The sequence below is a fragment of the Falco biarmicus genome, chromosome 4, assembly GCF_023638135.1.
Source record: "Falco biarmicus isolate bFalBia1 chromosome 4, bFalBia1.pri, whole genome shotgun sequence".
NCBI classification, from domain to species: Eukaryota; Metazoa; Chordata; class Aves; order Falconiformes; family Falconidae; genus Falco; species Falco biarmicus.
Genome location: NC_079291.1, coordinates 61,205,094 through 61,217,096, shown reverse-complemented (window position 1 = coordinate 61,217,096; position 12,003 = coordinate 61,205,094). Strand labels below are relative to the sequence as shown.

At 45.9% G+C, this 12,003-nt stretch overlaps 1 protein-coding gene across 1 annotated transcript in view; it reads left to right on the top strand.

Annotated features, from left to right (window-relative positions):
* SETD2 (SET domain containing 2, histone lysine methyltransferase) overlaps positions 1-12,003 on the top strand; it is a 66,313-nt gene that overhangs the window by 40,880 nt on the left and 13,430 nt on the right. The window contains exons 13-14 of the mRNA XM_056338460.1: positions 8,916-8,964; positions 9,277-9,457. Coding sequence (XP_056194435.1) covers positions 8,916-8,964; positions 9,277-9,457 — 230 coding nt within the window. The remainder of the gene's footprint in view (positions 1-8,915; positions 8,965-9,276; positions 9,458-12,003) is intronic.

The following is a 12,003-nucleotide window of genomic DNA, read 5'->3' as shown; positions in this document are numbered from 1 at the left end:
ATCTGCTGCTTCTGTAGAGTTATACTTCTTATAACATATTCAAGAGTGAGATGGGTGGGAGCCGTTTAAGTTGCTTTTACACTTTAATAGGTGTAAAAGCAGCATTTGCTGAGGATCCAGCAAAGGAATTGAAGGTAGTGCCATGCTTCTTGCATGGTGTGGTCTTGGTGGGAAAGGTTGTGGAGGGTCTTCTGCCCTTCCCTTAATCAAGTGTCTGCCCATTTTTAATTATTGGAAGTAGTCTTTAAGCAATTTTATCTTTTATGATGCATTAATCTAACTAAAGATGTTATCTACCCATTGAATCTGATATCGAGTAATGATTTAGAAGAGGGTAATAAAAATAATGGGTGTTAGGCATACCACAGCGCCACGTGCAGGTGGGGGAGACCGCAACTTTGAGTCTGTGAACCTTTGCTTGTACCGTTCAGCAACTGTAGCTACAAAAATTAGCATTTATAAAAAGTATTTAGAGTTTTACATAAGATTTAAGAGAAATCTTACCTTAATCTCTGAATTTTTCAGAAGAATCAGATACTCTTGAACATTTGCAGAATTTGAGCATAATCATTTGTGCCATAAAGCTTAGTGGGAGAAGAGGTGAGATTTTACTGTACAAATGACTAAAAGAAGTTTCTACAGAGAAGTGAGGTTGTGTTTCTTTATTCCCCCCTCCCCCCCCCCACCCCTTACCAGGTGGATCTGATTATTAACTAGATTTTAATTTGCAGAGTTAAAAATTTTTGTGAGCCTCACGGTTTTATTTATTGAAGTGATACTGTCAAATTGAATTTATGATTAAATTGAGAGTCCTTTTCCATCCATTGCTAATACCTGGGATTGTTTTAACTGAAAGCTAAATCAAGTCTGAGTCCTACACCGCTTTGGAGATAGACTTGCTTTGGACTACCCAGGCTCAGTTTTCTGTTTGCAACCAGGCATGTTCGCTTCCAGGATCACATGCTGCAGTGTTTAAAGTTGAAACAGCACAGAAAAAATGTTGAAAAAGGCTTAATGAAAAGTGTGAAGTCTCACAAAATTAGTGACTCCTCCAAAATGTTGGTTTGAGACCAAATTTGATCTGACAGTGTCATTTTCTCACCAAGACTGGTGTTTTCTTTTGAGCTGGGAGGAGCTCAGCCTTGGGTATCTAGAGACCTTTGCTGTAGCCCCTGGTCAGGCTGTGGAGTCATGACCCATCTTAGTTGCTATTTAAGATGTGGATTCACACCCTCTCTGTGTACTTGTTAATTAATCTCAGGTCATTGCAAGGGTGCTAACAGCCTGTTGCAGTATGCGTGCCTGGTCATAGGGATGGGGTTTTATCTCACAAACTCTAGCCTTGTAATAATCCCAGCAAATCCAACCCAAAAAAGCAGAACCATGCTGCGGGTCTGTGAAAACTCCTGTAAAGCATTTGTGGGCAAAGTGTGACCTGAGGATTCATTCCGTCCCAGCCTTTATCATAGCACTAAGAGTTAACTGCTTCTGTCCGACTGTCACCTGTTAAGATGCAGGGTGCCACCATAGCCCAGCCCGGAGGTGGCTGATGTCTAAAAGACAAGACTAAGGTGGCCAGGTGATGCTTTAGATAGAAGGGGGATAGATAGTCACCTTGGAAAACCCAGTCATCCCAGTGGCAAGAGCCAGTCGCCTTTTCCAGCACATCCAAGCTTTTTAAAAGCTGGTTTTGTTTTGAGTGGTGGAACATCCTGCAGTAACTGCCATTGGATGGGGGGGCGGGAGGGTCTGAAACCTCGTAACTTAAGCTATGTCCTCTCCAGTCTTGCTGATGACCCCCTTGTAATTTCAACCATTTCCATCTAGCTTCTCAGGGCAGCAAGGAGCTGACCATGGGTCTCCTTTTCTCAACTCCATTTTCAACTCCGTGCTGAAGAAGGGAGAGGACATAGCGTGCATACGGTGAAGAAACGGGAAGATGGTTGGGAAGCTGGATGATGCATGAGCAATATAATAGGTGAAAAGAGGACAGAGGTGGTTAACTCATTGATGCCGACGTTATTTTGGTGCGTCCATTGCCGGCAATGGACGTCGCTCCGGGAAAATCCCAACTCCTGGCATGAAAGGATTAAGTGAGCTATCTTTTTCTATACCTCTATACACAGGACTTGTAAGTCCTTGGCTTACAGGGCTCATACACTCCAACTCCTTAACCCACAAGGAGTCATACCCACTGCAACACACACTCACACTCCCCAGCAGGGTAAGTTTTCAGCCTGGGCTTGTGCATGCCATTCCCGCTCTCTGAGGAAGCGGTGCATATCTTATCCCATGCTGAAAACTCACTCTGAGTGGCACAGACTGGTTGGTGAACAACCAGCAAGGGCGCACGTGGTGGTTCAGTGTGGTTCTTCCAGGCGCCTTAGCCCACTCCAGCCCGAGGATTGCACTCAGGTAAGGCTCCGTGGACTGATCCATACAGCCATACCCAGGATGGAGGCAACAAACAGCGTGACAGCCAGCGGACCCAGTGCTCTACCCTCTTGGCATCACAGGAACAAGTGGTAGGGTCAGCACTGCCAAGCATGGCAAGCTTTTCTCAGCATCCTTTTGATGGCTTACATTTCAGTAGTTAAGGCAGAGGGACAGGAGAGCACGTTTACCTTCAAGCATAGCATGTGCTTTAATAGTGTTAGTATTTCAGGGTGGTCTGGGTGTTGGGATTTCCTTGCTGTTTACGCCAAAGCAGGGCCTTGAGGTCCAGCAGCTCCACTAGCAAAGCTGTAGGCGTCTTGTCATGACCCGTCAACAGGTCTAAAATCTGTCCCGTGGCAAACCTGTGTGCTCTGCCGGCTGACTAATGCTGCATGAACACAACCAGCGTGGCAGTGCTGGCTGCTGCAGAGCACCCCACCATGCTAGCATGGTTTGGGCACTGCTCTGCTGCAGGTGGGATGGAGCTTTTGGCATCTTCCTCCACCCCTGGGTGGGCAGAGGATGCCCTTACCTTCGGTGGGGGGGGCAGGTAGGAGCTGTAGCTGTGAGGATCCCCAGATCTTGCCCTTATGAGTTGGAGAAGATGTTTTAAGAAAAATAATTTGAAAGAGTTCAAGTGTTTTGGGTTTAACAGGTTTTGATTGGACACTTCTGTCCTCACAAGTATTTAGCAGTGACTTGGAGTTCAAGGCTGAGGTGTTACCCCAACTTTGGCCAAGGTAGACTTTCTCTTTTGCAACGAAAATGCCTGTTCTGTGAGCTTAATTACCAGCCTGAATAGGTATAGCAGAGCTTGGGTCACTCAGGCAAACTGAGCTTTTGTCTTCCCCTGAGACATTCTTTCCAAATCACATCTGATACATCTTGATAGGAGAGCCCTGTGAAGCTGCTCTTGCCTGTCCTGTTCCCAGACAAGCCGTCCTGGTGTGACTGCCTCTTGCTCTGGCACGCACATCACATGCTTTAGTTAGGAGGCTTATAATTTGTTATAACTCAGAGCAAGAAATAGTTCATGAAAACAATAGGCACTGGTGAGTGGCCAGCCTGTTTTTTGTGGTGGGGTTTTTTGGCCTTCAAGCAGGGATGTCATGGCATTAGTCCTTCTCTTGCTCTCCTCCCTCCCTTGGAGTGATGCTGGAGCTTTATGCTCATGCAGAGGGAATGGGGAGCTGCAGAGGGAAGAGAGGAAAGGAGCATCACAGGAGGGAGGAAAGCAAGGATGAGGAAATCCAGCCCTAGCGGGCAGAGCATTGGGTATCCAGCCTGGGAGGGGACTGATCTGGTTATGTGGTGTTTCTTCAGCAAATCAACAACGTAAGTTCAGAGGACTCCAGGGCAGTTAGGTGAGACAGCACAGTCTGTAGGTCATCTTGGCTTTGGGTGCATAAGTCCTGGCAAATGTGGCAAGCTCCGGCAGGCTCTGCATCCAGGTGTGAGGTTCATCCCTTCAGCCTCAGGAGAAATGTGCTTGGTCCCTGGTTGGGAAGCAGAGGTTTTGAAGCATGGGTGTGAGGCCAGGCTGGCACAGGTTGGCGTAGAACACCCTGCTGCCAGCTGTACTTGCCTTGGCACTAACACAAGATGAGCCTCTACCTGGTTGCACTGTTGTTTCCCTTTGCCCGTTGTTGGTGTCTGTTGGTCTTCTCCAGCTTAGTTGCATTAAATCAGAAATAATTGTCAGCTAAGGAACAGATTTCTGGTGAGGGTTTCATTAGGTACAATGTTCCTTTCCTACCCCTACATCCTTTGAGTCTCGAGACTGTTCTGCAGCTCTTTTGCCTCTCCCGACCCGAGGATGGTTTTGTGTCTGCAGCTGGACAGCCTAAATCCTGGTTGGAATTTTTTTTTACTTTTCTTTTCTTTGTAACAGACTTGTATCACTTTTCTTTCTACATTTAATTTTCTGTGCAACTCATTAAAAATTGTTCTGGAAGGTAGAGAGCCATTTGGACTCTGTTAGTGGTGGTTGCATTGATTCAGCATTGTGCACGCTTGAAGCCAGCAGCTTCCGTTTCCAAAAATAAAACAGGCTATCCTTCGGAGTTCCCCTTGGCTTGTGTCTGGTTTGACCACCATCTGGTTTTCATGGAGCAATTTTGACATATTCCTCTGTTGGTTGCTGGTTCAAAGACTCTGCTGCCTCCATCTTCCCCAGACTGATGCTGGAGGCACTGCAGCCTATTGAGTAGATCTGTAGCTGTTCTCCAGCAAGACGTAGCTCACTCCCCAGTTCATAATTATCTTGTATTTTGAGCCACCTGGACCTTTGTTAGGGCAGTCTAATTTGATGGGATGGATCCTGCCACAGCTTCACCCATTTTCCCCCTCCAGTGCCTCCTGTTGCTGTGGTCACAGCCGTGTCTTTCAGAGGAAGGTGCTTTCTCCTTCCTAGGGAGGGCAGATGCTTTCTTGCCCCTTGCATGTTCAACTGTCTTTGACCTCAAAACTTAGACGCAGTTATCTCTGTTGAGTTGAAATCGCTGTATTTCTTAGCTTCAGCAGCTGAGCTTTCAATGTCACAGTGAACCTAAACCAACATGTGGCAGGAGTGAGCAGTGCTGTGTTTGCCAAGTCCACCTACTCAGGTCCTTCTCCTGTTCCTGTTGATCCCTTTGTACGGTAGTTTCCCATTGCACATCCTGCTATTTAATGGAAAGTCTTTTTAGGAGCAGGGGAGGCTGGTCTAGCTTAGCTCTTCCTCCACTTGCCAGCTGTCCTGGCTGGTTCATCCATCATCTCACAGCTTAGTGGCTCCTCATCACACCTTCTCTGCTGGTGGGAACATTGTTCGGGCCAAACGTGGGGCAGATTTTTGAACGTGCCGCTCTGCGGTGTGTCTGAGAATGAACTTTTTGTGGGGAGTGATGTGGGAGAGAGAAAATAAATAGAGAAAACCTGTTGCTGGTGAGTGCTTTTGTGTCTGTAGAACCTGTGCTTGTGGTCCTTCCCACACGAGGCAGTAAGAGGCAAAACGATCTACCGCTGGATGGCGTGTAAATAGCATTATATAGGCTTTATTGTCCCAGCTGGCTGCTTCAGCATCCCTCCCCACTCCAAACAGTGAGCTGCTGCCTTGTTTCTTGGCATTTAGTTAAAAACACACTAGATTTGGGGTCTTTTGATCCACAGCAAATGTGTAAATAAATAACAATTTTAAAAGAGCATATCTACAGACTCTTAATGCCTCTTGTCATGGCATATGTGTTCATGGATGCTTCAAACTGCATGAGTTTGCAGCATTGTGTTCAGGTTCCACAGAAAAGCAAAATAGGTATTTAAAAAAATAAAAAGTCTTGACCAGAGTAACTTTTTTTTTTTTAACCCTCAGCAGCACTTTTGAAGTGGTTTTGTGTTGTGAACAGACCACAACAGGGTTTCTTATACTTCCGTTTATTTCACCAAGGGAAAATATATTTTCTTAGCCCACAGGGCACATGGGGTTTTTTTTTCCTAACACAATAAAAGTGGGACTCGCAAACCTGGACTATCTTGTTAAATCCAGTGCTGGAGGTAGACACATTGCTACTGAGCGATGCAGTCTGGTGCAACTGGGCAGCCCAGGAGAGATGCCAGTCAACTACTTTCCAACCAGCTTTAAAAAATCAAGTGGGGGGTTATTTAGAAAATGAACACTATGTAAGGTTGAGAGTTAAGTCGAGGTAAAGCTCCGTATGTCTGAGAGTAGGGAAGCTTTAAATACCCAACCAGAAGCAGCCTTCACTCCCCCTGTAACAGTTTAATGAATCTTTTTCTCCCCTCTGCCTCATCCATGCCTTAAATTACAGGATATTTTAGCGCTCTAGGGAAGGTCCCTGCTGGTTTTTCCCCGAGGCATCAAAGTACGATAGGTGAATGTGGCATCGCATCAAATATGAAGATTTAACGCTGTTGGGAGGCTCTGATGGTCATGGACTTGGGGAGGTGGCTTTGCTGAGGTTTTTGCTTTGCTCCACATCTGGTCCTAGGAAAGCACAAATCCTGCCCTGGGAAAGCCAAGATCTCAGCACACTGCACCAGAACAACTTTGTATAGCGCTGAGTATATTTTTTCTGAATTAATTGTCTTTTTTCTGGGGTGCAGCTGCAGCCTCCATCAGGGCCACCCCACATTCTCTCTTTGATTTTTCATATTTGGTTTATTTGGTCTTATTTCCTATTGCAGGACCATACTGGTCATGTTCAGCCACATAATAGCTGGTTCATCACATGCTGCTTCAAATAAGTGGGTATTCTTGTGAACTACTATATTACTTCATGAAGGGAACAGAGCAAGGGCTTGATAGAAACTGGAATTAAAAAAAACCCAGGGTTTTTCTTCCAAGCTACCAGCACTTGGACAGTCAGTAATGCTGTAAAACCTCTCCATATATTCTACATGCTGTAGGATCACTAGTATGATAACATGTCATTTATACTTTGAGTGTCAGATTATTGCAGTTAGAAGTACAATCATGAGCGCTGTGGGGCTAATAAAACATAATCTGTAGCAATACACAGTTTAATGTGGCATCATAATAATTGTTGCTGCATAATCCAGCAGCATTTAACACGGATGCTGCGCTGAACTGCAGCAGTCCCAGTCCCAGCATTTGCAAGTCTGAGTCCAAGTGCTCTCCCGTTTTATGTCAATGGAACGGTATTGATGAGTTATTCCGGCTCACGTGGATTTTGGGATTCAGCAACATGTAGTGTGCCATCTGTGTATATATGAGAAATGGTTTCTGGCTCAAATAACTTGAAGTTGCAAGGGATTACCTGTTGCCTTAGCAAAACGCACACTTCTGCCCTTGCTTTCTTTGAGGCTCCTCTTCTCCCCTTTCTCCCTGTGGTGCCATCTCTGCCTGGAGTTGCAAATAAGGCACGGAGCGAGACACCTGACTGCAGGGCTTCTGGCAGGTCAGAAAAGCAACAAATAATTAAAAGTGCTGTAACATCTCTTGTAATTTCCCATTGCAAAGCAGCCCCTTCTCTTTAGCAATCTCTTGACAGTGCTGCAGCTGCAGCCTGCCATCATCCTGGGCCAAGGGCCTGGTCTTTCCCAGGAGACCAGTGCAGGTGACGGAGCAGCATGGGCAGAAATCTTGGGGGACAGTGGTGCAGGCAGGGGGCTGTGTGTGTGCAGCTGAGAGGTCATTAGTGCAGGTAATAATGATGGAAAGTAAAGACAGAGAGAGGTTTCATGTGATACACTTCAGGATCACACAGGGTAATTAAAGGAGGTAGTCAGAGGATGCCCTAAAGACCCTTGCAAGGCACACAAAACCTAGATCAAAAAGCAGCTGCATACTGTAAGCCCCACAGCAAAAATCTCCTTTAGCTGGGTGCTGCTTAGGCTTCAGAACCATGACCTGCCTTGAAACACAGACGGCAGAAACATGGGTTGGTTTAAAATATGTGACTTAGTACCAGGAATCGTGCTAGCATTCAGGTATTAGGAGGTCAAAAATGTTACAAGCGATGAGTAACAGTCTGAGTGTGTTTAATGGGGAATTCTCTCAGTGCTGTGGGTGGGATGGAGTGTGAAGGGGGACCGAAACCAGGCAGGGGGTTGGTGGTACAGCAAGGGCTGGGCTTTGGGGTCTTGGAGGTGCCTTGGGTGTGCATCAGAACCTGCTTTGCTTTGAGCCCCCGGTGCCCACCTGACGTTAAGAGCACACAGGTGGTGGCTGTGATCTCACCAGGTCCTCCTCCCTGCCCTGGTCCCTGTGGATCTGCTGCTCCGTGGTCAGGGGGGTTCCCCAGCTTGGCATGGCTTGGGTCGAGCTAGATGGGCACAGGCAGCATGCCCGGGCTTCAGAAAAATAAGGGTTTGTAGGGAAAGGGGAGCACTAGGAATGCTTCTGCATCCCACACCTCTGCTCTGGACTCTCCTGACCTGGTTTTCCTGCTTCTGCCCCTTGGTCCATAGCAAGCATGTAAATAAATAGAAATAATTTTAACAGGGCACATTTTTAGACTCCTAGTGCCTCTGAGCACTGGAAGAAGTCACAGCATACATGAGAGTGTAGTTGCAGGTGCTTCAAACTGCACATGTTGGCGGTGTTGCGTTCAGGCTCCATGGAAAAGCAAAATAGGTATTTAAAAAAAGTAAAATCTTGGCCAAAATCACTTTTTTTTAACCTTTACTAGCTCTTTTGAAGTGGTTTTGTCTTGTGAACAGACCACAACAAGAGTTTCTTATGCTTTCATTTATCTCACCAAAGGAAAATGTATTTTCTTAGGCTGAAACAAGGGAGCTCAGAATACGAACACGAAATGCTGGTCAGAGGCAATATATAGAAAGCACCACAATAATTTGCCTAAAACCACAGCTTTGCTTCAAGAGACATGGACTTTTTTGTTTTGTTTTAAAATTGAATTGTTAAATTATTAGTGCCATACTATGATTCTTGCAGCCCTGTAGATGGTTGTTCTTGTCAGTAGCTGAAACTCTGACCCTGCCTGTGGCTTGCTTTGCAGGAGGTGTACCGGATCCCGAAGAAGAGTCAAGCAGAGAAGGAGAACAGTGGTATGTATTCATGTTTTCCTATATATCACTCATCTCCTATGAAACCACTTAATTTTCCTGGTCTGGGATGTCAAGGGATGTTCTGCCTTCATAACTCAGCATTCCTACTCCGTGAAAACGGCTCCTGTAAATAGGGAAGATAATCTAAGCAGTGGGTGATGGGAAATGTAGCCCTGAGGCTGATGCAGGGCAGCCTATACCTCGTTTGAAGACTCCGTTAACTAACAGAAGCTACTGAAACTGCAAGAGGGGGGAGCTGGAAATACTCTGAATTATAAAAATTCTCTCCCTTTTACCCATTTTTCCTAACAGCTGACCGTGGCAGAGAGTCAGCTGGCCACAGGGATCAGACTCCTACTCCAAAGAACCCGATCCTGAGCAGAGAGCGGGATTCCGAGAGGCAGAGCCAAAGTAAAGAGAAGAAGAGACGGAGAGACTCGTTGTCCCCTCCATCCTCGGCATATGAGCGAGGAACAAAGAGGCCAGAGGACAGGCAAGTTATCTGGCGGCACTGGTGGCAGGGCTGCGGGTCTGACCGCTGGGCTGGGAGTGTTGGAACTGTGGTAATCCTGGGTGAAAACTGGGGAAAATGGTCCTGGTGATCTTTGAAAACACCCAGGGACAGGGAAGGAGATTTTATCCTGCATGGTGAGATGCATTCCCTGGCCGGAGTTGCGTGGCTCCTGGGTGTTAGGTGGCCTCTCCTCTCAGATAAGCTAAGTCTTCACCTTCAGTCATGTTTTGGGTATTAGACAGGTGACGAGGGAAGCGATACCCACCTCTCACACAGGAATTAGGGTTGTAGCCCTCCTAGTGCAGAGTTTGTCTGAGTTCTTCAAAACCCATTCCCTTCTGCTCACCTCTCCCCAGTGTACTTAAACTTGGAGCAAGACCGTGCCCGTACCAGCTGGCAGTACCCATGCCAGGCAGGACTTCTAACACAGACCAACTTCCTTGACCAACTGAATATCCCCCAAAACCGTTGAGCTCAAGGAAAGCGGTCGTGGTAGGTGTGACCCCACCAAGTTGGTGCCATGTCTCCTGCCTTCCCCTGGGAACGGTGGCATCCTGCTGCCTTGGCTGAGGAGGTGTCTCTTAGGTTTTAAAGACCTTGCAGTGATTTTACTTAGTGTTTCTTTTTTGTGGGCGCTCTGTTGCCTGATGGATGCCCACTTACACTGCATATGTTTGCAAGCGATGGATACAAGGGAGCATGAGGGCTTCAAATTTACTTACATCTTATATTAAAAAAAAGGATTTTTAAACACAGGTTGGCTAGGGAAACAAGGCACCGAGTCTATAAGCTCCAGTGAAAGTATATGCTACTTTAAATTACAGTGTGTGCAGATGCTGAAGATAAAGTAGAAAATAAAAGCAACCAGTTTGTGTTGCGCTGGCGTGAGTTGTGCCCTTCCATGTAAAGTACATCTGCTGACCAGGTCCAGTAGGATGGATGGTGAGAATAAAAATAGGGGCTAGGTAAATGAGACATAGACGTCTTTGTTCTTGGTGAGTTGGCCAGTTCAAGGAACAAGCAGTAAGAGAAAATGTTTTTAATTATTAGCTGTTCTCCCAGATTTTAAGTGAGAATCAGATCAGTGCAATGATCCTGGCAGCCACACGAAGCTGCCTTTGCCTTTTCCTTTTCCTATAGATTCAGACTATCACTGTCTGAGCGCCTGAGCCTGTGCTGACTCCCAGGGTTGTTCGCCAGTGTCCCACAGGCATGCAGCCGGGCACAGCCAAACCCTCCTGCAGCCAGAGGAGCAATAGAGATGGTGGTGGCAGGCAGCACGTGAATCAGCAGCTGCTTGTTGCCAGATAGCCATTTTCCTCCCTTGAAAGTTGCTTCTTAATTAAAAGAAGGAAAATATTACATGTCTTGCGTTTCTGGGAGGCTTCAGATCATGTTAAAGGCAGTAAGAATGCCAAGGAATTTCCTTTAAAGTCATCAGTTTTCTGTTGTCCCTCTTAAATAGGATCTAAAGCCACTTAGTAATTAGGGAACAATTGGTGGTGAGTCAGCCAGATGAGGAAACTTTTGTCCTCGTATTGAGCTGGGCTGGGAAAGTTTAAAACATCTGGATAAAAAATAAGATGTAAATCTATACTACTGTAATTAGCCATTTGGAGGATGGAAACATCACCGAGGTCTGAGGGTAGAAGTGGAGCTAAGTAACGGCAGTGTGTCAGGAGGTATGAAGATGGATGGACTAAACAGTGTATTTTTTGTGTATTTTAAACAGAAGAAGCTCTTTTGTGGGTGAGGAATTGCCTGCTCTGGCTCTTCCCTCCTGCAGCCACATCCTTGTTGGTGAGTGGTGCTCACCAGGAGCAGGACTAGGGTGCCCGCATCCTTCTTTGGGGATACTCTTCTCTCTCTGAATGTCCCCCTTTTGTCTTATTAAATCCTTCATGTAACTAACAAACTAAGAAAATAGGTGGAGAGAGGAGCAAAGTAAGAGAGCATCGCTGGCTTGCTCTGCACTAAACCCTCAGTTTTCTTCTGCCTGTCCCTTCATGCCAGCTGCCTCTCGTGTAAACTCTCCAGGCAGGGCCAGGAAAGACTTGAATTATTGAAATTGAACTCTTCATGTCAATAAGGTTCACATTAACAGACCCTTGCAGCTACTCTGGGAATGTGAGGAAACATCTTAAGTGTATCTGTTGGTAGCAATGTGCTTTTGATATGTAAATGGAATGCATGAACATAAAGTGAGTATATAGAGAATATACTGGATGCTTTGTAGAATCCATTATATTAGGGCTGCAAAGCATTTTTGCTTGTAATCCCCATTTTACCACACTCATAACTTCTCAAAATATCCACCTTTGATCTGAAATTTTCCTTGGTTGAGGTCTGATCAAAGTCTTTAGGCTTTTTTTTTTGGTTTTCCCCCTTCTTTAACTCCTTGGAAAAATCCCTCCAGCTGCTCTGTGTGTCGGGATGGAAATTCTTATTTGTAAAAAAATAATTAAAAAATCCATCCACACTTTATTATTTTTTAAGCTGGATCTGCGGTCTAGTAAATAGCATAA